At 50.9% G+C, this 27,583-nt stretch overlaps 1 protein-coding gene and 1 long non-coding RNA gene across 33 annotated transcripts in view; one reads left to right on the top strand and one right to left on the bottom strand.

The window, feature by feature from the left end:
• The first annotated feature begins 864 nt into the window (after positions 1-864).
• Positions 865-26,778, top strand: LOC144337504 (uncharacterized). The gene is made up of 4 exons (XR_013410693.1): positions 865-969; positions 17,802-17,986; positions 20,722-20,767; positions 26,644-26,778. It is a non-coding gene; the product is annotated as an uncharacterized LOC144337504 (long non-coding RNA).
• The window catches only part of LTBP4 (latent transforming growth factor beta binding protein 4), a 35,553-nt gene continuing 26,754 nt past the window's right edge, over positions 18,785-27,583 (bottom strand). For 21 of the 32 annotated variants that reach the window (XM_077982785.1, XM_077982786.1, XM_015123992.3 and 18 more), the window contains 8 exons: positions 26,046-26,312; positions 25,675-25,746; positions 24,989-25,117; positions 24,640-24,786; positions 22,860-23,012; positions 21,545-21,925; positions 21,041-21,193; positions 18,785-19,205 (listed from right to left, as the gene is read on the bottom strand). In XM_077982785.1, coding sequence (XP_077838911.1) covers positions 19,051-19,205; positions 21,041-21,193; positions 21,545-21,925; positions 22,860-23,012; positions 24,640-24,786; positions 24,989-25,117; positions 25,675-25,746; positions 26,046-26,312 — 1,457 coding nt within the window. In that variant the 3' untranslated portion in view covers positions 18,785-19,050. The remainder of the gene's footprint in view (positions 19,206-21,040; positions 21,194-21,544; positions 21,926-22,859; positions 23,013-24,639; positions 24,787-24,988; positions 25,118-25,674; positions 25,747-26,045; positions 26,313-27,583) is intronic. The other 11 variants (XM_077982803.1, XM_028840205.2, XM_077982788.1 and 8 more) reach the window with 2 other exon arrangements.

Here is a 27,583-nt window from a genome sequence, read left to right as displayed (position 1 = left end):
TCGTACCACGGCACTCCAGTCTGGGCGACAGAGTGAGACCCTGTCTCAAAAACAATAAATAAATTTAAAAAGACAGTCTTGGATGCTGTGATTTTGGATCACAGTCTTGGAAAACAATAGATAGCAGGTAGAGAGCAGTCACTGCAAAACAAACGGAAACCGTCATGTTTTTGATCCAAAGGGATTGAGATTTCTCAATAAACTATTTCCGTTTAGAACAGGGAGTTGGAGTTGTGCCCAGGTGGATGTTATTGGGCACAGGCTGTATAGAGGTGGGTCTTAAATCAGTACCAGGAAAAGCCAGATGTAACTTCCAAAGATGGTTGCAACAATGTTCGCCAGCCCATATATTCCTCTAGAACCGTGATACCCCTTCCATTGGGAAGTGGAATTTGTGTAAGCTCCCCTTACATCTAGGCAGTTTGTGACTTGCTTGTAACCAAGAGTATCTGGCAGAAGTAATGCTGCATGATTCCAAGGCTAGATCAGAAGAGATAAGGCACGCTCTCTCTCTCTTTCTTTCCTTCTTGTTTCAATGGAGTCTCACTCTGTCACCCAGGCTGAAGTGTAGTGGCATGATCTCGGCTCACTGCAACCTCTGCCTCCCAGGTTCAAGCGATTCTCCTGCCTCAGCCTCCTGAGTAGGTGGGACTGCAGGCTCGCGCTACCATGCCCGGCTAATTTTTATATTTTTAGTAGAGACGGGATGTCACCATGTTTTCCAGGCTGGTCTTAAACTCCCGAACTCAGGTGATCCGCCTGCCTCAAGCTCCCAAAATGCTGGGATTACAGGCGTAAGCAACCGCACCTGGTCGAGGCTGCCACTTGCATAAAAACACTTGTACTGGAGACCGAAGCGGCTATGTGAGTCCAACTGCCCAGAGGCTGCCATGATGTGAGGGAGCCCAAACCAGCTCCCGTGGAGAGACCACATGGAGAAGGCCTGAGACAACATGGAGCCAGGAGAAGGTAAGAGAGAGCGAGAGAGAGAGAGAGAGAGAGAGCGAGAGAGCGAGAGAGCGAGAGAGCGAGAGAGCGAGAGAGCGAGCGAGCGAGCGAGCGAGCGAGAGAGATCCACCCACCCACCCCCAGCTGCTTCCCTGTTCCAGTTTCAGCTGCCAAGTGACTGCAACCATATGAAATTCCGAGTCAGAACTGCCCAGTTGGGTTATTCCCAAAACTCTGACCACAGACACAGTGAAAAATAATAGGATGACTGTTGTTGTTTTGGGCCACCATGTTTTGGAGTGATTTGTTACCAAGCAATAGTAACTAGAAAGAGGGAAATGTGTGGAGCATAAGGAGCGTGCAAAGAAAAGCAGCCTTGAGAGGTGAGAATGACCATATAATGACAATAACAGAAGCTAACATTTGAACGCTTTCTGTATATCGGCACCATTCTCAGTGCTTTGCATTAACTAACTCATTTAATCCTCACAGGAACTCTACCATATGAGTGCCTTCACTATCTCTGTGTTACTGAAGGGAAACAGGGCAGAGAAGCCAGAAATTGGCTTAGAATGGAAATTGAACCCAGGTGTGGCTTCCACAGCCCTAGTGTGAGCCACTCACCTTACTAGTTGAGGAACCTGTGCTTGGCTCAACCAATCTTGCCATTATGGTTTTTCCGTCTGTCCCTCAGATCACAGTGATTGGCTCTTGCATGAACACGTGCCCTCGGTTGGCCCAATCAGAGTTAGCCTCATTTCTTTGGCAGGAAATCTGAGCCAAAGGTGCTCTCCTTTGCTTGTGGGGTATGAAGGAGGTTCCCTGTGGCCAGAGGCTGGAGGCAACCATCTTGGGAACTTCCACTGGAAAAGATAAAGCAGAGAGGTAAAAAGAAATGGGGTCCCGCGGGAATGGTGGCTCACGCATTTAATCCCAGCACTTTGGGAGGCCAAGGCAGGCAGATCACTTGAGGTCAGGAGTTCAAGACCAGCCTGGCCAACATGGTAAAACCCAGTCTCTATTAAAAATACAAAAATTAACTGGGTGTGGTGGCACATGCCTATAGCCCTAGCTACTCGGGAGGCTAAAGCGGGAGAATCACTTGAATTCCAGGGAGTTAGAGGCTGTTGCAGTGAGCTGAGATTGTGCCACTGCACTCTAGCCTGGGCAACAGAGCCAGGCTCCATCACAAAAAAAAATAAAAAGTAAAAAAGAAGGAAGGCAGAAAGAAATGGGGTCCTTGGTGATACGGCTGAGCCATTGTGTTAACTTTGGCTGAAGCCAGCACAAGTGTGGATTTTCCAGCCACAAATTCCCCTTACAGCTGAAGCCATTTGAGTCAGCTGTTGTGGTACTTGCATCTAGGCGAATCATCAAATATTTTACAACCAGTCCAGGTGCGGTGGCTCACGCCTTAATCCCAACACACTGAGAGGCCAAGGCAGGAGGATCGCTTGAGTTCAGGAGTTCAAGACTTGCTTAGGCAACATAGTGAGACTTTGTCTCCAAAAAAAAAAAAAAAAAAAAAAAAGAAAAGAAAAAATGAATTTCACAACCAATACTTTGGGCACTGACCGAGAAGCATGGTTCACTTCAGTGCCCGATATTGACCTTTTACTTCCTGCATTGTGGAGCGGTCTGGGAAGTCCTGGGAGAGGGACCAGGGCAGCTGGAGTGGCCATGGTGGGGTACGTCATTGGAGCGACTTGAGAGCATGATTTACCAATCAACAGGGAAATAATTCAATATTTCAACAATCAACATAACCTAGATATACCCCAACAACATTCCCCGCAGACAGCTTGTCCAAGCTGAATATGAGCTTTGCTTGCTGATGGATACAACACCCCGCCTTTTTTTGTTTGTTTGTTTGTTCGTTTTTGAGACAGAGTCTCTCACTGTCGCCCAGGCTGGAGTGCAGTGGTGCGATATCGGCTCACTGCAACCTTCCCCTCCCGGGTTCAACCGATTACCCTGCCTCAGTACAACTCCCTTTAGACGTGAGCTAGTGTGAATGGATTTCTGTTTCTTGCAACTGAGCATATATAGAAGAAGGAAAAAAAAAAAAAAACAGATCCCCTGACAAGCTTGAGTCATGAATCAAACGTTTAGGAAATAAATAGCAGTCCAATCTCGCTTTAACCGTATGAGGTCATCTTAGCTTCGGGTCAGGCTGAAACTCTGCCGAGGTTTTTGACCATGAGCTCTGCCAAAGGGTCCGCACCCTTTGGCCCAAGAATCCCTCCTCTGGGACACACAAGGAGGTCCATGGGGGCATTATTTATAATGGGAGGAAATTGGAAACAGCTTCAACCTCTGGCAATGCTGCCCTTTTGAATAAACATAGTGCAAACATTAGAGATTGTGTTTATCCAAAGATGTTTTAACAGGGGAACAGCTTACATTTTAAGAGGGGAAAAAACAGGGCTGTATAAACAATTTGCTCACACAGTTATGTAAAACACACACGTGCACACACACACGCATTTAAAAAGCTCACATAGAATAGAGAAGACTGAAAGGAAATATATCAAAATGTCAACAACCAATAGTAGTACAGGACTTAGGGATGGGAGGGGCGTCTTTGCCTTGCTCGTTTTCCACAGTCCAAATGTTGCTTAATGAACACCAAACTCTCCTCTTTTTTTTTTTTTTTTTTTTTTTTTGAGACAGAGCCTCGCTCTATCCCCCAGGCCAGAGTGCAGTGGCGCGATCTCGGGATCTCGGCTCACTGCAACCTCCGCCTCCCGGGTTCAAGCAATTCTCTGCCTCAGCCTCCTGAGTTGCTGGAATTTACAGGCGCCCACTACCGCGCCCGGCTAATTTTCATATTTTTAGTAGAGACAGGGTTTCACCACCTTGGCCAGGCTGGTCTTGAACTCCTGACCTCGTGATACACCCACCTCGGCCTCCCAAAGCCGGGATTACAGGCGTGAGCCACCACACCTGGCCTAATTATTGTATTTTTGGTAGAGACAGTGTTTCTTCATGCTGGCCAGGCTGATCTTGAACTTCTGACCTCAGGTGATCCACCTGCCTCGGCCTCCCAAAGTGCTGGGATTATAGGCGTGAGCCTCTGCACCCAGCCCAAACGCTTCTTTTATAAATTTTGTTTTCAATTTTTAAACTCTTATATCATGACAATTTTCAAACAGACACAAAAAGTCGAGAGACAATAAGCTTACATATACTCATCACCCAGGTTCAAGAATCATCAATATTGCCGGGCGCGGTGGCTCACGCCTGTAATCTCAGCACTTTGGGAGGCCGAGGCGGGCGGATCACGAGGTCAGGAGATCGAGACCATCCTGGCTGGCACGGTGAAACCCCGTCTCTACTAAAAATACAAAAAATTAGCCGGGCGAGGCGGCGGGCGCCTGTAGTCCCAGCTGCTCGGGAGGCTGAGGCAGGAGAATGGCGTGAACCCGGGAGGCGGAGCTTGCAGTGAGCCGAGATGGCGCCATTGCACTCCAGCCTGGGCGACTAAGCGAGACTCTGTCTCAAAAAAAAAAAAAAAAAAAAAAAAAAAAAAAAAAGAATCATCAATATTTTGCCATTGCATCTTCTTTCTCCTCCCCATTTTTCTGAATACTTGAAAAAAAATCACACGCTGTAGTCCCAGCTACTCAGGAGGCTGAGGCAGAAGGATCACTTGAGCCCAGGAGTTTGAGACCAGTCTGGGCAGCATAGTGAGACCCTATCTGTAAAAAAAAAAAAAAAAAAATGAAAAATAGGCCAGGCAGGGCCGGGTGCGGTGGTTCATGTCTGTAATCCCAGCACTTTGGGAGGCTGAGGCAGGAGAATGGCGTGAATCCAGGACGCATAGCTTGTGGTGAGCCGAGATCACGCCACTGCACTGCAGCCTGGGCATGGTGACTCACGCCTGTAATTCCCGCACTTTGGGAGGCCGAGTTGGGAGGATCACTTGAGGCCAGGAGTTTGAGACCAGCCTGTTCAATATAGTCTTGTCTCTACAAAAAAAAAATTTTAAAAACATTAGCCAAGCATGGTGGCCAGTGCCTGTAATCCCAGCTTTTTGGGAGACTGAGGCAGGAGGATCACTTGAGTCCAGGAGTTTGAGGTTATAGTGAGCTATGATCATGCCACTGCACTCCAGCCTGAGCAACAGAATGAGACCCCATCTCTAAAAAATTAATAAAAATTTTTTTTAATTACAGGTGATAGGAATTATGTTGTTTCATTGGTAAATACTTCAATGAGCATCTTGAAAAGAAGAATAGGGTACATTTTCTTTTCTTTTTTTTTTTTTTTTTTTTTTTTGAGACGGAGTCTGGCTCTGTCGCCCGGGCTGGAGTGCAGTGGCCAGATCTCAGCTCACTGCAAGCTCCGCCCCCCGGGTTCCCGCCATTCTCCTGACTCAGCCTCCCGAGTAGCTGGGACTATAGGCTAGGCGCCGCCACCACGCCCGGCTAGTTTTTTGTATTTTTTTTAGTAGAGACGGGGTTTCACCGTGTTCTCCAGGATGGTCTCGATCTCCTAACCTCGTGATCCGCCCGTCTCGGCCTCCCAAAGTGCTGGGATTACAGGCTTGAGCCACCGCGCCCGGCCTCTTTTCTTTCTTTATTTTTTGGACAGGGTCTTGCTCTGTCGTCCAGACTAGAGTGCAATGACACAATCTCAGCTCTCTGCAACCTCAAACTCCTGGGTTCAAGTAATCCTCCCACCTCAGCCTCCTGAGTAGCTGAGATTACAGGCCCACCCCACCACACTTGGCTAATGTTTTTTTAAAATGTTGTGTAGAGATGAGGTCTCACTGTGTTGCTTAGGTTGGTCTCAAACTCTTGAGCTCAAGCAATCCTCCTACCTAGGCCTCCCAAAATGCTGGGATTACAGGTGTGAGTCACCACACCCAGCCAAGGCATGGTATGTGGGCGTTATCCAACCACAATGCCATTATCAAGTCTAACATAACAGAAATTCCTTCATATCTCCTAAAAGCCAGTTTGTGTTCAAATTTCCCTAATTGTCTCAAAAACAAATTTTTACAGTTGTTTGGTGTGAATTGGAATCCAGAGAAAGTACATTCATTGTATTTGGTTTTGAACTTTCTTCTTTTCTACAAGCAGTAAAATTTATGGGTGAGTGTGTGTGCGCTCGTGTATAAGCCTGATTCTTAAGGTTTTTTTTTGTGTGTGTGGTTTTGATTTTGGTTTTTGAGACAGAGTCTGGAGTACAGTGGCATGATCTCGTCTTACTGCAACCTCCGCCTCCTGGGTTCAAACGATTTTCCTGCCTTAGCTACTGAAATAGCTGGGATTACAGGCATGTGCCACCACACGCAGCTAATTTTTGTATTTTTAGTAGAGACAGGGTTTCACCATGTTGGCCAGGCTGGTCCTGAACTCCTGGCCTCAAGCGATCATCCTGCCACGGTCTCCCAGAGTGCTGGGATTACAGGCAGGAATCATTTCGTCCAGCTCAATTCTGAGTTTTGACAAATTCGTAAGTCATCTAATCACCACGGTATGGATTCATGACAGTTTTATTACCTCAAAAATTCTCTTGGGCTTTGTAGACAAGCATAGTTGGTTTTTATATCTCTGCATTTATTGTTCCAATGGGAGGAAAAGCAATCGTGGGAGGTTGTTTAAGGCCTGGGGTTATTCAAGATTGGGGAGGAGTCTACCAGCAAAAGCCCAGGATTAGGCAGGAGGAGACCGGGACTCCAGGCCTGCTCTTCCACTTGGGCCTTCCTCTCTCTGAGCCTCAGTTTCCCCATCTGTAAAGTGGGTGCTGTGAGAACCCCAAGAGTTAACAAAGGCATCCAGGAAGCTCTCAACCGTGGTAGCTCGCTCTTTCTTCTTTTTTTTTTTCTTTTTTTGAGACCGAGTTTTGTTCAGGCTAGAGTGCAGTGGTGCGATCTTGGCTTACTCCAAATCTCCTCCTTCCGAGTTCAAGCGACTCTCCTGCCTCAGCCTCCCGAGTAGCTGGAATTACAGGCATGCACCACCACACCCGACTAATTTTGTATTTTTAGCAGAGATGGGATTTCTCTATGTTGGTCAGACTGGCCTCGAACTCCTGACCTCAGGTGATTCGTCCACCTCAGCCTCCCAAAGCTCTGGGATCACAGGCGTGAACCACCTTGCCCGGCCCTCTTTCTTCTTTATTTACAGCCTCTGAGGCTGAGTCATCCCGACCCAGGCACTAGCCCTACACAGAGCAGCCAGCCCTCCTGGTCACCTGCCCACTGCTCCCCCACAGACAACCTGACACTGTGTTCCGTGCTTTATTTTAAATTATTTTTTATTTTTGGAGACAGGGTCTTACTCTGTTGCCCAGGCTGGAGTGCAGTAGCATGATCACGGCTCACCACAGATCTCCTGGGCTCCAGTGATCCTCCCACCTCAGCCTCCCAAGTAGCCTTGGGAGTACAGGTGGGTGCCACAATGCCTGGCTAATTTTATTATTTTTTGTAGAGACAGGGGTCTCACTATGTTGCCCAGGTTGATCTCGAATGGCTTAAGCCATCCTCCCACTTTGGCCTTCCAAAGTGCTGGGATTAGAGGTGTGAGCCACCATACCCAGCCTATGCTCTGTGTTTTCTACCTTCAATAGCACTCACATTCTCCCCTTCCCTTGGCGGGGCACGGTGGCTCACACCTGTAATCCCAGCACTTTGGGAGGTTGAGGTGTGCGGATCACTTGAGGCCAGGAGTTCAAGACTAGCCTGGCCAACATGGCAAAACCCTGTCTCTCCTAAAAATACGAAAAAATTAGGCCAGGCATGGTGGCTCACGCCTGTAATTCCAGCATTTTGGGAGGCTGGGGCAGGTGGATCACTTGAGGTCAGGAGGATGAGACCAGTCTGGCCAACATGGTGAAACCCTGTCTCTACCAAAAATATTAAAAATTAGCCAGGTGTGGTGGTGTGCGCCTATAATCCCAGCTACTTGGGAGGCTGATGAAGGAAAATCCCTCGAACCCAAGAGGCGGAGGTTGCAGTGAGCAGAGATCGTGCCACTGCACTACAGTCTTGGAGACAGAATGAGATTCTGTCTCAAAAAAGAAAAAATAAAATAATCTCCTTCCCCAACCCACAGTCCCCAGGGCCTGCCCCTCCTGGACTCTCCACGGCCCTGCCCATCTCCGCTGCCGGGGTGCCTGCCGGGCCGGCCTCCTCCCTGGACTCCAGCCTGCCCTTATGTCTCCCTTGACCCACTCCCACCCAGCCACCCACAAGCACTTTCTATATCTGACCACAGCCCCCCATGTCTCAAAGAATAACTCGAGGCCTGCCAAGCGCCTCCCTTCCCCATAGGACAAAATTATTTCCAGTAATAATCACGGAATGAAATGAACAATATTAATAGCCAGAAAAGAAATGTAAACAGTGGAGATTTTCTTTTCTTGAACCTCATATATGTAAAGTCGTGCCAGTAAAAATTAAATTTAAAAGTAAACATTACAGTACCAAAAAGAAAGAAAGAAAGAAAAATAGCACTACTATTTATTCAAAGTTTATTGAAAAATTCAAAGTTGGAACTTGGGTTTTTGGGTTACAGTCTGATATAAAATTGTTATGTAGATAATTGTGAGTTTTTTCATCTTGAGGAGAAAGAGATTGGGAGGGAGGGAGGGAAACAGGAAGAGAGACAGACAGAGAGACAGACACAGAGCGGGACACAGTTGACCCCTTCACACGGGGCCCTGGGCACTTAGAGTTCACCCTGCAAAGCTCCCCCGGAAGTCAGGACTTGGTGTGGGTTGTTGCAGAAATGTTTCCTCCCCTGCCCGGGCTCCACTGGGAAGCTACGTCCCCCACCCCTGCCCTTCCTCCCGCCCACAGCCTGCCTTCTCTCTGGGGACCTCTGTGGAGCTGCCTGGAACATGCGTGGGGTGACATGCATAGCAAGCTGGGGAAAGGAACCAAGGTGGCAGAGCCAGGCCCCTTGAAGATATAAAAGCCCATTGCATTGGGAAAGAGGGACTCCGGGGGGCTGAGACTGTCCTGTTGCTTAAACTGGGTGGAGGAGACACTGGGTGTGGGTGCAGCTCCTTGTTTGTTTTCGGCAGTGGTTTATTGAAGTAGACCCACATTCAGGAAAGTACAAACCATAAGTATAACCGCTGGAGGAATCATCACCGATTGAACACACCTGTGTCACCAGCCCCCAACCCAAGAAGCAGTATCTCCAGGCCCCCAGAAGCCCCCTCGACGTTCCCTTATCACCTGCCCTCCCTCCAAGGTCATTATCACCCTGACTTCTGACGGCATAGATTGGTTGTGCCTGTTTTGAATTCGTGTAAATGCAATCTGAAAACATGTTCTTTTTAGCATCTGGCTTTTTTCACTCAGCACCGTGAAAAAAATTCATCCTGGTTGTCGTGTGTAGTTGTAGGTTATTCTCTTTGCAGCACACAGGGTCACTGTGGGATCAGTTTATCCATTCTCCTGCCGGTGGTAAGGGCCTGAGCCAAGTGGGGCCGGGTGCAGTGGCTCACACCTGTAATCCCACCACTTTGGGAGGCTGAGGTAGATGGATCACTTGAGGTCAGGAGTTCGAGACCAGCCTGGCCAACATGGTGAAACCCCATCTCTACTAATAATACAAAAATTAGCTGGGAGTGGTGGTGGGTGCCTGTAGTCCCAGCTACTTGGGAGGCTGAGGCAGGAGAATTGCCTGAACCCGAGAGGCGGAGGTTGCAGTGAGCCGAGATTGTGCCACTGCACTCCAGTCTGGGCAACAAGAGCGACAAAACTCCATCTCAAATTAAAAAAAAAAAATTAGAGAGACTGAGCCTAGTGGAAAAGAGACCTCTAGGCAGAGGGAACAGCCAGTGCCAAGGTCCTGGGGTGGGAACGTGTCTGGATCTTAGAGAAACAACAAGGAGATCTGTGTGGCTGCAGAGGAGTATGTGGGAGGTGGAAGGGAGATGAGGTCAGAGAGGAAACAAGAAGCAGATGGTGCAGAGTCTGCAGGACCACAGTGAGGACTTTGGCTCTTACTTTGAATGAGATTGGCAGAACACAGTGGCTCAGACCTGGAATCCCAGCACTTTGGGAGGCCGAGGTGGGTAGATAAGTTGAGCCCAGGAGTTCAAGACCAGCTTGGGCAACAAAGGAGACCCCGTCTCTATCAAAAACTTGGCTGGGTTGTTGTAGTGTGTGCCTGAGGTCCCAGCAGCTCAGGAGGCTGAGCCTGGAGGATGGCTTGAGCCGAGGAGGTCTAGGCTACAGTGAGTCGTGATTTGCACCATTGCACTCCAGCCTGGGCAACAGAGTGAGATCCTGTCTCAACAATAACAGCAACAACAACAACAACAACAAAACAAATGAGCAAAAATATCTTCGAGTGAGATGGAGCCACAGGAAGGTTTCGAGCAGCAGAGGGACTTGATTTGACGTGGGTAGTCAGAGTCCCTCTAGCTGCATGACAGGGAGAGATTGTGGGGACAGGAGTAGGAACTCCAAACCCTAAGAAGGAGGGTGAGATATGGGTAGCAGCTGTGGAGGTGGTAAGAAGTATTTGGCCTCTGAATACATTTTTTCTTTGTTTGTTTTTCCAATGAAGTCTCACTCTGTCGCCCAGGCTGGAGTGCAGTGGCGCAATCTCAGCTCACTGTAACCTCCGCTTTCTGGGTTCAAGCAATCTCCTGCCTCAGCCTCCCGTGTAGCTGGGATTACGGGAGTGCGCCTCGATGCCTGGCTAACTTCTTGTTTTTTTGTATGTGTATTTTTAGTAGAGATGGGTTTCACCATATTGACCAGGCTAGTCTCAAACTCGTGGCCTCAAGGGATCCGCCCGCCTCAGCCTCCCAAAGTGCTGGGATTACAGGTGTGAGCCACCATACCTGGTCCTGAATACATTTTTTGTGTGTGTGATTAGTGATGTATTTTGTTTACTTCTACCATTTTGCTTTGTGACTTTAGTGTCCCTCATTTTTCTGCGTTTATTTTTTTTTCCATGCTCATTTAAGCTTCTTTGAATTGGCTGCATTTTTTTGTTTAGTTTTGTCTTATGTTTTCTTATTCTTTATTTTCCCTCTACTAGTTTGGAATCTATGCACCATTTCTATTCTTTTTTTTTTTTGAGACTGAGTCTGGCTCTGTTGCCCAGGCTGGAGTGCAGTGGCCGGATCTCAGCTCACTGCAAGCTCCGCCTCTCGGGTTTACGCCATTCTCCTGCCTCAGCCTCCGGAGTAGCTGGGACTACAGGCGCCCGCCACCTCGCCCGGCTAGTTTTTTGTTTTTTTTTTTTAGTAGAGACGGGGTTTCACCGTGTTAGCCAGGATGGTCTTGATCTCCTGACCTAGTGATCCGCCCGTCTTGGCCTCCCAAAGTGCTGGGACTACAGGCTTGAGCCACCGTACCCGGCCTTCTTTTAGTAGCAATCTTTGAAATTTTACCATGCTTTTTTTGTTTGTTTGCTTGTTCGTTTGTTTTTTGAGGCAGGGTCTCGCTCTGTTGCCCAGGCTGCAGTGCAGTGATCTTAGCTCATTGCAGCCTGGAACTCCTGGTCTCAATGGATCCCCTGTCTCAACCTCCTGTGTAGCTGGTACTACAGGGGTACATGACCACACCCACCTAATATTATTTCTGTAGAGACAGGGTTTTGCTATGTTGTCCAGGTTGATCTCCAACTCCTGGGCTCAGGTGATTGTCCCACATTGGCCTCCCAAAGCCCTGGGATTATAGGCATGAGTTACTGTGCCTGACCATGCACATTTTTAAAAATCAGGTCTATTTCTATTGGAGGAAAACTATTTTTAAAAAATCAAGTCTAGGCTAGGCACGGTGGCTCACGCCTGTTATCTCAGCACTTTAGGAGGCTAAGGAGGGCAGATCATGAGGTCAGGAGTTCTAGACCAGCCTGGCCAATATGGTGAAATCCCGTCTCTACTAAAAATACAAAAATTAGCCAGGTGTGGTGGCGCGCACCTGTAGTCCCAGCTACTCGGGAGGCTGAGGCAGAAGAATCGCTTGAACCCGGGAGGCAGCGGTTACAGTGAGCCAAGATCGCACCATTGCACTCCAGCCTGGGCGACAGAGCAACACTCTGCTCAAAAAAAAAAAAAAAAAAAAAAAAAAATCAAGTCTACAATCTAATATTTTCCACATCATACCGAATAGTACCTGCAGCACAGAGCATGTTGCCTTTGATCTCCCTAATCCTACTTATAATGATAGTGTTGTCGAAGATTTTATTTTATTTTATATTATTTTTGAGTTGGAGTCTTGCTCTATTACCCAGGGTGGAGTGCAGTGGCGCCATCTTGGCTCACTGCAACCTCTGCCTCCCAGGTTCAAGCGATTCTTGTTCCTGAGTAGCTGGGATTACAGGCACCTCCCACCATGCCCGGCTAATTTTTGTATTTTTAGCAGAGACAGGTTTTCACCACGTTGGCCGGGCTGGTCTCCAACTCCTGACCTCAGGTGATCCACCTGCCTCAGCCTCCCAAAGTGCTGGGATTACAGGTGTGAGCCACCGTGCCTGGCCTAAGATTTTAGATCTCTCATTTTTAGGAAGTGTTTTAAGTTTTCCTTTAGAAATAATTTCAGATCATCCTGGCTAACACGGTGAAACCCTGTCTCTACTAAAAAATACAAAAAAACTAGCTGGGCGAGGTGGGGGGCGCCTGTAGTCCCAGCTACTCGGGAGGCTGAGGCAGGAGAATGGCGTAAACCCGGGAGGCGGAGCTTGCAGTGAGCCGAGATCCGGCCACTGCACTCCAGCCTGGGCGACAGAGCGAGACTCCGTCTCAAAAAAAAAAAATAAAAAAAAAAAAATAATTTCAAATTTACCAAAAAATTGCAAGACAAATAATAGGACAAAGAACTCTCCTGTATTTCATACTTGGGTTCGTGGATTGGTAACATTTCTACCTTATTTCCTTCATCGCTTTCTCTCTTCTCTGTTACGTGGGTATATTTTCTTTTTCTGATTTTTTTAAAAAAAGTATTTAAGGCTAAGTTTACAAACAACACTACCCCTAAAAGATTCTGTAATGGGCCAGGCACGGTGGCTCGCGCCTATAATCCCAGCACTTCAGGAGACTAAGGCGGGTGAATCACCTGAGGTCAGGAGTTTGAGACCAGCCGGGCCAACATGAAGAAACCTCATCTCTACTAAAAATACAAAAATTATCCAGGTGTGGTGGCACACGCCGGTAGTCCTGGCTGCTCAGGAGGTAAGGTTGCCGTGAGTCAAGATTTCAGTGAGCTGAACTGCACTCTGCACTCCAGCCTGGGCGACAGAGCGAGACTCTATCTCAAAAACAGAACAAAACAAAACAAAAGAATAGGGATGTTCTTTTACATGACCACAATATAGTGATCAATTTTAGTAAATTTAATACTAGTACATGAATTTTTCTAATCGATTGTGTATTCCAGTTCTATCAACTGACCCAGTAATATCCTGATACATAGCATCGCTTTTCCTCCAACACAGAATGGGACACCTTTTCTAACTAGAGCTGACAGAATTTGCTGACAAATTTGGTGTAAGATGCAAAGAAAAAATGTCACATTCCTGAAATGTTCTGGAGAAGGGTGAGACAGAGGTGCCGATGACGTGCGCCAGGCACCAGTCTCTCTGTTCCTCTCCCAGCCCTGCTTCCCCTCGTGTTGGCTGCATTTTCAGGCCAGCTCTTCTCCCATGCAAGACCCTAGTGCTCCAGGCCTATGCCCTTTCAGCACAGCTGTCTAGGAAGCCCCTTCTTCAACAACGAGCAGTAGCCCCAGAGCCAGCGCTCATCAGTCTGGCTTCAGGGACAGGCATGTCCCTGAGCCAGTGGCAAAGGCTGAAGGGAAGGGATTCTGTCATTGGCCAGGTCTGGAGTCTTCTAGGAGGGTCAACATGTGAACCACACGAGCTGAGAGTGAAGGAGGCAGCTCTCCTCCCAGTGGGAGAGGCAGTTAAAGCAGTGGTTTCCAAAGTGTAGAGATGGGGTTTCACTATGTTGGCCAGGCTGGTCTCAAACTCCTGACCTCAGGTGATCCCCCTGCCTTGGCCTCCCAAAGTAGTGGGATTACAGGTGTGAGCTACTGCATCCGGCCTATAGCGTTTTGTTTTGTTTTGTAGAGACAACGCTTGCTATGTCGCCCAGGCTAGTCTAGAACTCGTGGCCTCATGAGATCCTCCTGCCTTGGCCTCCCAAAGCCCTGGGATTACAGACATGAACCACTGTGCCTGGACAATCATAGCTTTATTTTATTTTTTTATTATTATTATTTTTTTGAGACAGAGTCTCACTCCGTCACCCAGGCTGGAGTGCAGTGGTTCAATCTCAGCTCACTGTAACCTCTGCCTCCCGGGTTCAAGCTATTCTCATGCCTCAGCCTCCCGAGTAGCTGGGATTACAGTGCCCACCACCACACCCAGTTGATTTTTTGTATTGTTTTGTAGAGACCGGGTTTCACCATGTTGGCCAGGCTGGTCTCGAACTTATGGCCTGAAGTGTGTGGGTCTCAGGTGTTGGCCACCACGCCCGGTCTATTAGCTATTGATGATGATGATGATGATGATGACAACGATGACAACGACAATGACCCCAGCCTGCAAAACCAAGGCTGGCTCGCAAAAGGAGCTCAGGGCTCGCTGAAGACTTTACGAGCACCGGCCACTAAGGGGCGCAGCCGGCTTGGGCTGCGCCGGCGCGCGACGGCCATCGGGGGGCGCTGCGTTGCTTGTCTGGAGAGCACGGTGACCGCCTGGACTACCTCCCTCTGAACATTCCAGAGGAGAACGCGTCGTCCCGGCCAGTGCCAGAAGCCCCAGCGCCAGGGCTAGGGGTTAGCGCAGGGGATGCAGGCAGGATAACACTTAGATCCATGGGGCACACCCTCCAGGCCCGGCGGCGGGTGAGATCTCAGAAGAAAGATCCCACTCCCGGGATGCTGAAATTCGATTGCAGTTTTCCAGCACTGTTGGCCAGCCCTGTCGCAATTCCTGGGACATTTATGCAGCAAGGTGGTTGTGGAGGCGGGGGTGGGAATGGGATACCCACAGACGATTCCGAGGGAGGATGAGAATACTTGGAAATTGCCTGCAACCTTTGTTCGTGTGAGTTTTTCTTCTGTGAATGAGCTTTCGACAGATTCTCAAAGGGGTCTAGACCCCCAAACAGAGACTGTTCAGAGCTCTGTCTCTTTCTCCAGAAAGCCTTCCCTGATCATCTCTCAGACTGGATCAAGTGTCTCCTCTGGGCACCCATGCCCTCTGATCTTCCCCCACCCCAGCCTGACCCCTGCCTGTGCTCCCCTGTACAGCACAGGCTGTCACGTGTGGGGATGTGTCAGTGTCCCCATGAAGGCAGGGGCCTGGGATTTCTCAGACACCAAGAAGGCCACCATTGTTGTCCAACACAGGCCTTACATACCAAAGGAAAAACATCTAACAGATATTTGCTTTCTTACTTCTAGGCCTTTGGAAGTGCTGTTCCCTCCACCTGGAACATGGTTCTCCACCTCTTTCTCTTTCTTTCTCTCTCTCTCCTTCCTTCCTTCCTTCCTTCCTTCCTTTTCTCCTTCCTTCCTTCCTTTTCTCCTTCCTTCCTTTTCTCCTTCCTTCCTTCCTTTCTTTCTCTTTCTCCTTCCTTCCTTCCTTCGTTTCTTTTTCTTTCTTTCTTCTTTCTTTCTTTCAACAGAGTCTCACTCTGTTGCCCAGACTGGAGTGCAGCAGTGCAATCTTGGCTCACTGCAACCTCCGCCTCCTGAGTTCAAGAGATTCTCCTGCCTCAGCCTCCCGAGTAGCTGGGATTATAGGCATCTCCACCACTTTCATCTTGCTCATTTCCCTACAGTGATCAACTCTCAGCTCCAACATGTCCTCCTCCAGGAGCCCTCCCTACCTCCCACCCCATAAGGCTGGGTTAAAGCTTGTGGTCCTCTAATTCACTTATTGCAAAGCAGGAAAATATCTGTTGAACGAGTGAGTGAGGAGTTAGTGTTTGGGTCGGGTTCCCTGTGCCAGCTGGAGGGTAACTTCCTGAAACCCTCTGTAGGGTTGGGGATTTTAAAGAAGGGCTTTATTGAGTTATGATTCACATACCACACAAGTCACGCATGTGTAGTGTGCAATTCAATAATTTTTGGTACAGGCAGTTTTGGGCAACTGTCACCCCTTTGTGGAACCTTGAGCCCTCCTTGTCTGACACTCCTCCCCACCAAGGCCCTGTGTTAGGTGCTTCTCACTGTCCTGTTGAAGGGGATGGGGTATGGCCGCCTCCTCTACCCTGGGAGAGAGAATTGGTAAAGAACAAGACCTAGCCAGACTGGGTGCTGTGGGTCATACTTGTAATCCCAGCACCTTTGGTAGGAATTTGAGATCAGCCTGTCCAACACAGTAAGGTCCCCTTTCTACAAAAAATTAAAATTAAAAAATTAGCTGAGCATGGTGGCACATGCCTGCAGTCCCAGCTAATTGGGAGGCTGAGATGGGAGGATCACTTGAGGCTTGGGGTGGTTGAGGCTACAGTGAGCCATGGTGGCACCACTGCACTCCAGCCTGTGCAACAGAGAAAGACCCTATGTCAAAAAAAGGAAAAAAAAAAAAAAGAAAAAGAAAATAAATAAAAAGGAAGAAGAAAAGAAAAAGACAAAAGAATGAGACCTTACTATCTGCCCAGCCACAGGGCTCAGCATGTCCTGGGAGGCCCCGGGTTACACCAACAATGACTGGGCCCTTGCTCTGTACCAGATGCCATTCTAAGCACATATATGACAATTCATTTGACTACCACCACCAATCCTGCAGAGTAGGCGCTCTTAGTATGATTCCCCAATGTAGCACAGGAGGCTTCTGGGAATGGGACTCCTCCTGACACTCAGCGGGTGGGCTGGGGATCAGGTCAAGAAGCAGCCTCCAATCTGCAATTTATGCAATTTCAGCTGTACCTAGAGGATTAAAACTGGAGCCTCACAGGCCAAATAGGCTCCATAGGGTACTATATTAGTCCTTTTTTTTTTTTTTTTTTTTCTGAGACGGAGTCTCGCTCTGTCACCCAGGCTGGAGTGCAGTGGCACAATCTCGGCTCACTGCAACCTCCAGCTCCTGGTTTCAAGCGATTCTCCTGCCTCAGCCTCCTGAGTAGGAGGGACTACAGGCATCCACCACCATGCCCTGCTAATTTTTGTATTTGTAGTAGAGATGGGGTTTCACCATGTTGCCCAGGCTGTTCTCAAACTCCTGAGCTCAAGTGATCATCCTGCCTTGGCCTCCCAAAGTGCTGGGATTATAATCGTGAGCCACCCCGCCAGGCCAAAAACAGTATTAACACTGGGGAGAATTCCCCTTCCTAGTCTACCTAAGCCTTAGGCAGATCACACTTAGGAGTAATGTGTGCTTCAGTTTTCCCTGCTTCCTGCTAACATTCCGGGTCTGGTCTTTGCAGCATGCGAGTTTGAAACCCTGGGGACACATGCATTGACAGGTGGGTGAAGAATGACTCAGGTACAGTTTTGTGGGGTTGGTTGGTTTTGAGATGCAGTCTTGCTCTGTCACCAGGCTGAAGTGCAGTGGCATCATCTCAGCTCACTGCAACCTCTGCCTCCTGGGTTCAAGTGATTCTCCTGTCTCAGCCTCCTTAGTAGCTGGGATTACAATTGCATGCCACCACGCCTGGCTAATTTTTGTATTTTTAATAGAGACGGGGTTTCACCATGTTGGCCAGGATGGTCTGAATCTCTTGACCTTGTGATCCGCCCGCCTCGGTCTCCCAAAGTGCTGGGATTACATGTATGAGCCATCGCGCCCCACCGAGGTACAGTTTTTTTTGTTTTTTTGTTTTTTTTCCAGCTTGTCCCAGTGCTAAGCTGATCACCCACGATCCCTGGTCCCTACTCCTGCCCTAAGTTTATGCTGATCTAGGATGTTCTTGTTTTTTAGGGAAGAAGATTCTGGACTAGGAACATGGCCAATAAGTAGTTAGGGCGCATGGAGGAGGTCGGTGCTGGGTCCTCGACCATCACACTCAGAGCTTATTCCCGCCTCCAGCTGCCAGGACTGCTGCTCCATACTCCATCCACAGCCAACTCCCAGCTGGAGCTTCAGGTCTGGGTTTGGCCCACCAGGTACTCCTGCTCCCTGCCCTTGCCCCATTTGTTCCAGGATAGCTTAAGACTTCTAGGCCAGGCACGGTGGCTCCTATTTATAATCTCAGCACTTTGGGAGGGCGAGGTGGCAGGATCACTTGAGACCAGGAGTTTGAGACCAGACTGGGCAACGTAGGGAGACCTCGTCTCTAAAAAATAAAAGCTGGGCGTGGTGGCTCACACCTGTAATCCCAGCACTTTGGGAGGCCAAGGTGGGTGGATCACTTGAGGCCAGGAGTTTGAGACCAGCCTGGCCAACATAGTGAAACCCTGTCTCTCCTAACAATACAAAAATTAGCCAGGTGTGGTGGTGCGCGCCTGTAATCCCAGCTGCTTGGGAGGCTAAGGCAGGAGAATCGCTTGAAACTGGGAGGCAGAGTTTGCAGTGAATGGAGATGGCACCACTGCACTCCAGCCTGGGTGACAGAGCGACACTCCATCTCAAAAATAAATAAATAAATAAAAAATAAAAAAATAAAAAAAATCCAGAGGCAAGATTGCTTTCCAGATTAAAGACAGAACAAAACAAAGAGAAGGAAAAAGAGAAAGACGCATGCAGAAACAGAGATGAAAAGACAGGATGTAGAGGTTAGGCAGAGAAAACAAATCAGAAAGAGACAGAGATGAGACAACGACAGAGACAGAGAAGGAAGGCAGAGACCAAGAGGCAGAGACAGACGAAACTAGGGGTCAGAAGGGAAGGGAATGTCATTTTGTGACTCAAAGCACAAACTGAGGTAGATTTGGAGAAACAGAAAGACAGATGGAGGCAAAACATACAAAATAGGTGGGTTTTAATGGAGAATTTTATAAAAGGGAAAGGGCATGTGAAGGGGCCCCTGGGCCAGGCCCGGGACCACCGCATCAGTGGGAGCGCTGGGGGAGGCGAGGCAGTGCAGGGCGTCGCAGCTTCCAGGCGTCCGTAGGTCTCTTCTCCAGGTCCAAGCGGGCCGCCCCATGCACATACGCATAAGGGGGCTGCAGGATGCGCTGCAGGGGCCATGTGTGGTAGGCGCGGATGGGCGGCCAGCGGGTGCCAGGGCTTAGGCCCGGGGCCGCGCGGGCGCACAGTGGTGCGGCTGGTGCGTGGGTGCGAATCCCGGGCGGCAGATACAGCGGAAGGAGCCATCCGTATTGAGGCAGCGCGCGTTGACGCACAGCGGGGAGGCAGCCTCGGCCTCATCACACTCGTTGATGTCTGTGGAGGGGGGACAAGGATCCCTGCTGAAGGCTGGGGCCCCAGAAGCTCGCCTCCTCGGCCCCTTAGGCTCTTGGAACAGAGGAGCAGATGCTGAGCCTCTCGTTTGGAGTCCAATCTGACCTCAGCCATCTGCTAGCTGTGTGAGCCCGGCCAGGTGGCTTAACCTCTCTGTGCTTCAGTTTCGTGTTCTGTAAGATGGGTATGGTGGCCCATACGGCACTAGGATTTTGTTAAGAAAATAATAATGGCCGGGCGCGTAACGGTTCATGCCTGTAATCCCAGCACTTTGGGAGGCTGAGGCGGGCAGATCACTTGAGGCCGGAGTTCGAGACGAACCTGGCCAACATGGTGAAACCCCGTCTCTACTAAAAATATAAAAATTAGCCAGGCGGGCCGGGCGCGGTGGCTCACGCCTGTAATCCCAGCACTTTGGGAGGCCGAGGCGGGCGGATCACAAGGTCAGGAGATCGAGACCACGGTGAAACCCCATCTCTACTAAAAATACAAAAAAAAATTAGCCGGGCGCAGTTGTGGGCGCCTGTAGTCCCAGCTACTCGGGAGGCTGAGGCAGGAGAATGGCGTAAACCCGGGAGGCGGAGCTTGCAGTGAGCCGAGATCGCGCCACTGCACTCCAGCCTGGGCGACAGAGCGAGACTCCGTCTCAAAAAAAAAAAATTAGCCAGGCGTGGTGGCGGGTGCCTGTAATCCCAGCGACTTGAGAGGCTGAGGCTCGAGAATCACTTGAACCCGGGAGGCGGAGGTTGTTGTAAGCCAAGATCAGGCCACTGCACTCCAGCCTAGGCGACAGAGTGAGACTCCGTCTCCAAAAAAAGAAAATAATAATAAAAAAAAAGAAAATAATACTGATGATGGTGTCAACAACAGTAAATGTTCATGCATTGTTTTAAGCACATTACGAGTATTAACTTTGTTCTAATATCCCTATTAGGTAGGTACTGTAATTCGTTTTACACATGTGCCTCCATTTGCACATGGTCTTAATGTTATTGTAAATCAGTGTTAATAATATTCACAATTCTATGAAATGGGATCTTTGACTATAGCCATTTTTCAGATGAGAAAAATTAGGTAAGGGCAGCGACCTGTCCAGCGTCACACAACAAGCTGCTGGACTGGGCCTGAGGTCTATGTGACCTCCTTGAGTTTTTTTGTTTGTTTTTTGAGACGGAGTTTCGCTCTTGTTGCCCAGGCTGGAGTGCAATGGCGTGATCTTGGCTCACCGCAACCTCTGCCTCCTGGGTTCCTCCCAAGTAGCTGGGATTACAGGCATGCACCACCACACCCGGCTAATTTTGTATTTTTAGAGACTGGGTTTCACCATATCGGCCAGGCTGGTCTCAAACCCCTGACCTCTTGATCCGCCCGCCTCGGCCTCCCAAAGTGCTGGGATTACAGGCGTGAGCCACCGCACCTGGCTGAGTTCTTGATTTTAATCACTTGGCTTTACTACAATCCAAATTAGGCAGACTTGATTAATACTCCCATTTTACAGGTGGGAAGACTGAAGCTCTCCAAAGCGGTCCTGCAAATTGCCCAAGGTAGCATTGCAAGTCACACCAGCACTATTCTATCCTATCCTGCTTCAAGGCCCAGTTCCAGCACTGTGTCAAGCCCTGTCCTGCTGACACCCTGACTCCGCCTTCTTCAGTCAAGCCCCATCCAGTTGCAATTACTCCTCCCTTCTGGGCTGGTCCGTCCCCTGTAGTGAGGTTGTTTCCCGTCCCTTACCAGCAGCCCCTGCTCAGGGCTTCCACCCTCCCTGGACAAGCCTTGCCTCTCCCCACGTATGCTGGCCCCGGGCCCGCCCTCACCAACGCAGGCCATGCGAGTCATGTCCAGGCGGTAGCCATCGAAGCAGCGGCAGGTGAAGCCTTCGGGGACGCGCACGCAGCGGCCATTGGTGCAGCCGTCCAGGATCCCGCACTCCTCTGCCTCCAGCTCCTCGTAGGGCTCAGCCAGGGAACCTGTGGGAAATGCGGGGACCCTGTGACTTGAAGTCCCTGCCTTAGTCCCTTACCCACCGCGGTGGGTGCGCGTCCTTGGCTCCATCTTTCTTGCTCTAAACTGTCCATCCCGCTCCAGGGCTGCGGCGGGCGCTGTGGGGCCAGTAAGCTTACCTCATTCTCTCGCCAGCTTTCCCTCTGCCGCTTTCTCTTTCTTTGCCGGGCTACAGACACTTCTCTGTCCCTCTCCGTGGCTCTCTCCAGTTGCACCTGTGTTCCGTCTCTCCTCCCACCTTCTCTGTTTCCCTCCCTCCCCTCTCTGTGCACACCTCACCCCTCATTTCAGTCTCATCATCCGCTGGCAGCGCTCACCAGCATAACTTCCACCTTCAGGAAGCTCCTCGGGCTCTGGGAAGGAGCGGCGGGTGTCCCGGGACCGATAGGGCCAGCGGGTGCCCGGGCCGGGTGGCGCAGGAGCCTCAGATTCGCCATAGGGGCCACCATCGTCCTCAAAGTCTGGCATGTCGAAGCGGGGTGCCCCGTAAGGAGCCTCCCGGCGGGCGAAGGGCCCAGGTGGCGGTGGGTAGGGGTCGTAGGGTAGCGCAGGTGGCGGGTACAACTCAGGCCCATACGGGAGGCCCTGGTAAGGTGGGCCTAAGTCTGGGCCGTACTCGTAGGGGAGTCCAAAGCCACCTGGTCGCGGGGGGCTATATGCAGGGGGGCGTAGCACATTGCACAGGGCCTCGAAGTCATCTGGGAACAGAAGTCAAGGCAATCAGCCCCCGCTGGCCCCCACACCCACCCCTCATGTACCCTCCTTGGGAAGAGGAGGCAGAGGAGTGGATGGGGAGGGTCCTGGGTGGCCCTGGGGTGTCTGGAGCCAGCACTGAGAATCTGAAGGCTAAGACTGGGATTCCAACGTGCCGAGATCAAGGGTAATGAAGCCTGCTAAAAATCAGGGTCTGAGGCTAGAATTGGAGGGACCCATGGGAGCTAGGACTAGGGACCTGAAGAAATCAGATGAGGGTGTTCTGTGGACCAGGACGAGGGAATCCCAGGAATTGCTGCTGGGGACCCGAGGGGACAGGATGCATGGGAGAGGGTCTGAGCCACTAGGACCTGAAGGTCTGGGGACCCAGGACTGGGGTCTTTGGAACTGGGCTCCTAAGGGCTGAGGATTGAGGAACTCAGGGGTTGTAGGAACCAAGACTTGGGAATCTCTGGGGCTGTATGTTGGGGTCTTAGGCACCCGGATGTGGTGTCCAAGGCAATGGGATTGGAGTTCTGTGGGGCTGTGACCACGGGGTCTGGGGCCAGGATGGTGAGGTCTGAACAACTGGTATTTCAGGTCTAAGGGCCCAGGATTTAGGGGAGGACATCTCATAGGCTGTGTCTTGTGGTTCTACAGACCAGGAGCGGAGGGTATGACAGACCAGACCTCAGGGGCCTGCGGGGCTGGTACCATGGGATCTGCTGGGTCAGGCCTTGGGATGTCTGTGGCTGAGATTTGGAAGTCTTTGGAATGTGACTCGGGGACCAAGATTTTGGGATGGGCTGCGACTTGGGGGTTGGTCTAGGGGACAGAGTTTGGGTAGAGTCTGGGGGTTCTGAGACTGGGGATCTGAGGGCCTAGATTTGAAGCCCATGGGGCAAGGCCTCAGAGTTCAGCTTAGGCCAGTGCCAGCACCTGAGTCCTGGGCAGGGCAGAGGGCACAGTCCATGCCCCAGGCCTCTCCATACAGGCAGCAGCACTCTGTGTAGGTGGCCTGACGGTCCAGCCGAGGGTGACTGCACACGAGGTCAGCCCCAACTTCCTGCCAGCACACTCCCAGATTGTCATCTGCAGGTGGAGACAGCATGTGTCAGACTGGGCCTGGCATTCGGGTCCTCCCAGGGGCTGGGCCCTTCCCCTGCTGAGCAGTCCAGTCACCCTCTGCCTATCAACAAATCCTTCTCATCAGCTGTGATCTAACTCCGGAAGTTCTCTGAGGTCGCTCCAGGGGTCTGGATTGAGGAACAAGGAGACTGTCATATAAGAGGAGAGGGCAGAAGAAGGGGGTCCAATGACTAGGAGGTAGGGCCTGAGAGGGGTCTACCCAAGTCTGGCTTCCAGAGAGCTGTGTGACCTCGAGGCAGTTGCTTTGCTTCTCTGAGCATTGTCTGACATCTCAGTGTATGGGGGCTAGTGCTGAAGGCACAGGAAATGAAAGAAGAGTGGTTGGGACAGTGGGCAAAAAGAGAGGTGGCAAGATGCATAGAGAGTGTTGGAGCCTGTAATCCACTTTGGGAGGCTGAGGTGGGGGCATTGCTTGAGCTCAGGAGTTCAAGACCAGCCTGGGCAACACAGCAAAAATCCATCTTTACAAAAAAAAAAAAAAATCAAACAAAAATTAGCCAGGCGTGGTGGCGGGCTCCTGCAGTCCCAGCTACCACAAGGCTGAGGTGGGAGGATCATTTGGGCATGAGAGGTCGAAGCTGCAGTGAGCTGTGATCATGCCACTGTACTCCAGCTTGGGCGACAGAGCGAGATCTTGTCTCAAAAATGAAAACAACAAAGACAGTGTTCAAGAGACAGAGCTTCAGGAGAAACTGTCAGAGATCTAGAGATAGGAAAAGAGTCAGAAACAAAAAGGGAGAAAAAAGACCGAGAGAGAGAGAGAGAAACACATCCAGAGTGTCAAAGACTCAAAACAGGAAAACAAAGATACACAAGCAGGAGAAAGAGACCTGAAAACAAAGATCCAGAGGGTGTCAGAAATTCAGAGAAAACACGAAAGACAGAAATCTACAAACACCTGGAAAGAGACAGAGACCTAGAGATGCAGAGAAATAATAACAGGTAGCACTCATGTGGCACTCAGTAAAAAATAAATAACATTTGAAAAAATAAAAATAAAATTCCTCAGCCAGGCGTGGTGGCTCACGCCTGTAATCCCAGCACTTTGGGAGGCCGAGGCAGATGGATCACCTGAGGTCAGGAGTTCGAGACTGGCCTGACCAACCCGGAGAAACTCTGTCTCTACTAAAGAAAAAAATACAAAATTAGCTGGATGTGGTGGCACATGCCTGTAATCGCAGCCACTCGTGAGGCTGAGGCAGGAGAATCGCTTGAACCCCGGAGGCGGAGGCTACGGTGAGCTGAGATGGCGCCATTGCACTCCAGCCTGGGCAACAAGAGCGAAACTCCGTCTCAAAAAAAAAAGAAAACTTCTCACAGCCACCCTATAAGGTAGGGGCTATTCACCCAGTGTGCAGAAAGGAAGCTGGAGTCCAAGAGGCAACATGCACTGGGACAGAGACTGAGTTGGGGCTCAGTGGGGCGTGGCCGAGCCAGGAGCATGGGGCGTGGCCTTTGAAGGGCGTGGCTGTCGCAAAAGTGTGGCCCGGGTGCGGGTGTGAGGCTGAGCCGAGGGAAGGAGGGCCTGGATGGCGTGGGAGGGGCATAGCGGATTTGGGGGCAGGGTTACCGAGGCTCTGGCTCTCGTTGGAGACGCAGCGGCGCTGCGAGCCATCCAGCACCAGTGGGGGCTCGCAGGTGCAGTGGTAAGAGCCCACAGTGTTGACGCAGCGGCCGCCCTCACAGGCCGGCTCCTCATCGGCGCACTCGTCATTATCTAGGGAGAGGATGGTTAACAGGCATCCCCTTCAACTCCCCCTACCCTTTCCCATTTCTCTTCCCAGCACATTCGCAGTGTGATGGATGGAGTCTAGACTCCAGGAAAGACTCCCGCTGGGGGTGGCCACATTCCAGAGAGGAGCTGGCATGGCTAGGGGTTGGAGAGAGTTGCCAGGGGTTGGGGGAGGTGGGGCTTGTACCAATGCACTCCAGCCGCTGTGTGTGGTAGTAGTAGCCGTTGCTGCAATAGCACGAGTAGCCCGGGGCCGTGTTCACACACACGCCACTCTTGCACACCTGGTCTCGGAAGAGCTGACATTCGTCCACATCTGTGGGAAAAGCAGAGAGATGGGGGTGGGCTGGATGGGTGGAGTGTGTGAGGGCATGACCAGGGAAGACAGAGATAGAGGTGGTGATAGAGACCAAGAAGTAGAGACGGGGAAAGAGAGATGGACAGGCCAGGAGTGGTGGCTCATGCCTGTAATCCCAGCATTTCAGGAGGCCAAGACAGGCAGATCACCTGAGGTCAGGAGTTTGAGACCAGTCTGGCCAACATGGTGAAACCCTGTCTCTACCAAAAATACAAAAAAATTAGCCAGGCATGGTGGTTCGTGTCTGTAGTTCCAGCTACACCAGAGGCTGAGGCAGGAGAATCGCTTGAACCCAGGAGACAAAGGTTGTAGTGAGCCAAGATCTCGCCATTGCTCTCCAGCCTGGGTGACAAGAGCAAAACTCTAAAAAAAAAAAAAAAAAAAAGGTAAAGAAAAAAAAAGAAAAGAGACAGAGGACGGGTGGGGTTGGGGAGACAGATACAGAGAAACAAAGGGTGAGAGACAGAGCTGGGCCTGAGAGCTGAGTAGGGTGGAGGGTCAAAGGCTGGCCTCACCTCTCCGGAGGCTCGGGTCTCCGCTGGGCGCCAGGTAGCCCCGGCCGTGAGGGCACAATGACTGGTACTCAGCTACACACAGAGACAAGCCTGAGCCAGGACACCAGAGCCCCAGCCCCAGCCCCACCCTGCTCGTGCCCACTTGTCACAAGTCACTCTGGCCCTGTGCCTGTTAATGCCCACCACTCAGCCTCATGCCCACCCCTCAGCCTCATGCCCACCCATGCCCACCTATCTGGCAGCTCGCCCTTGCCCTGACAGTACTAGTACCTCAACGCCCTATCCAAACGTGTCCCCTGTCCCAGGCCCACACCCCACCCAGTATTTCCACCCAAGCCCTCAACCCTGTGTCCCCATCAGCCCATGCCCACCTGTCTCGGTGCCTGGGCACTGCTGGATGCGGCAGCCGTTGCCCCAGCCCTCACCCACAGTACAGCAGCACTCCTGCCACGTCACATTCCGAGCCAGGATGTTGTCACATGCATCCGGGGCCGCCGTGTCAAAGTAGCACTCCCGGCGCCCGCTCCCCACAGGGCCCTGCCTAGGTGTGCTGGGTCGGCGGGGCGGGGGTGGTGGGGGTGGCCTGGCTGGCAGAACGGGGCTGGCAGGTGCCTGGGGCTGTGAGCCTGGGAACGTGCCTAGGGAGACAAGCGGCTTTAGCCCAGTGTGGGTTGAACCCCCAACCCCGCCACATCATAGATGGGGAAACAGGGCGACAGCCATCAGTGGCAGAACCAGACTCCATACCTCTCACACTCCTCTGTCATTGCCTCTCTTTCTCCCACTGTCACCTCCTGTCATTTCTGCATCTCTTGCCTCCCCACCTCACACTTCCCTGTCACTGCAGCTAACAGCTCGGGTGGGTGGTGAGGGAACGTCCCTGGCTTCCTGGATGCCTCTTTGGGTCTCTTATCTGGTGTGTCCCAAACTGGCTGAGTCTTCATCTCAAAATCTACACTTTGTCACCAGGTGCAGTGGCTCCTGCCTGTACTCCCAGCACTTTGGGAGGCCGAGGTGGTCGGATTACTTGAGGTCAGAAGTTTGAGACCAGCCTGACCAACATGGTGAAACCCCGTCTCTACTAAAAATACAAAAAATTAGCCGGGCGTGGTGGCGGATGCCTGTAATCCCAGCTACTTGGGAGGCTGAGGCACGAGAATCACTTGAACCTGGGACGCAGAGGTTGCAGTGAGCCGAGATCACACCAATGCATTCCAGCCTGGGCGACAGAGCGAGACTCTGTCACAAAACAAACAAAAAACCTGTGCCTTGTCTTGGACACAGCTTCCCCACCCAGACATCCACAGCTTGTCCATATGGCCTCTTGGGTTTTTCTCCCACCACCCTTTCTTCCCCTTCCACAGCCCCTGCCTTGGTCCAGCCCTGTCCTCTCCTGTCCAGGCCCCTGCCCCAGCCTGTTCCCTGAGCTCCCAGCCTCCAGTATCACCCGCTGCAATCACCTTCACATGGCGGCCAGAGGGAGGTTTCAAAATCCAATTCTATCTTTCCTGCTCAAAACCCTTCCATGAATACTACACAGTCATGAAAAAGAATGAAATCATGTCCTTAGCAGCAGCATGGATGCAGCTGGAGACCATTATCCTAAGCAAATTAATGCAGGAACAGAAGACCAAATACCACATATTCTCACTTATAAGTGAGAGCTAAACAGTGGGTACTCATGGATATAAAGATGCCCACAATAGATGCTGGGAACCACTAGATAGGGGAGGGACAGAGGGAGAGGGACAAGGGTTGAAAAACTGGATGTTAGGCCAGGCATGGTGGCTCACGCCTGTAATCCCTGTACTTTGGGAGGCCGAGGTGGGTGGATGACCTGAGGTCAGGAGTTCGAGACCAGCCTGGCCAACATGATGAAACCCCATCTCTACTAAAAATACAAAAAGTT

This window comes from Macaca mulatta, chromosome 19, assembly GCF_049350105.2.
Source record: "Macaca mulatta isolate MMU2019108-1 chromosome 19, T2T-MMU8v2.0, whole genome shotgun sequence".
Classification (NCBI taxonomy): domain Eukaryota; kingdom Metazoa; phylum Chordata; class Mammalia; order Primates; family Cercopithecidae; genus Macaca; species Macaca mulatta.
This window is presented reverse-complemented; position numbering and strand designations above follow the sequence as displayed.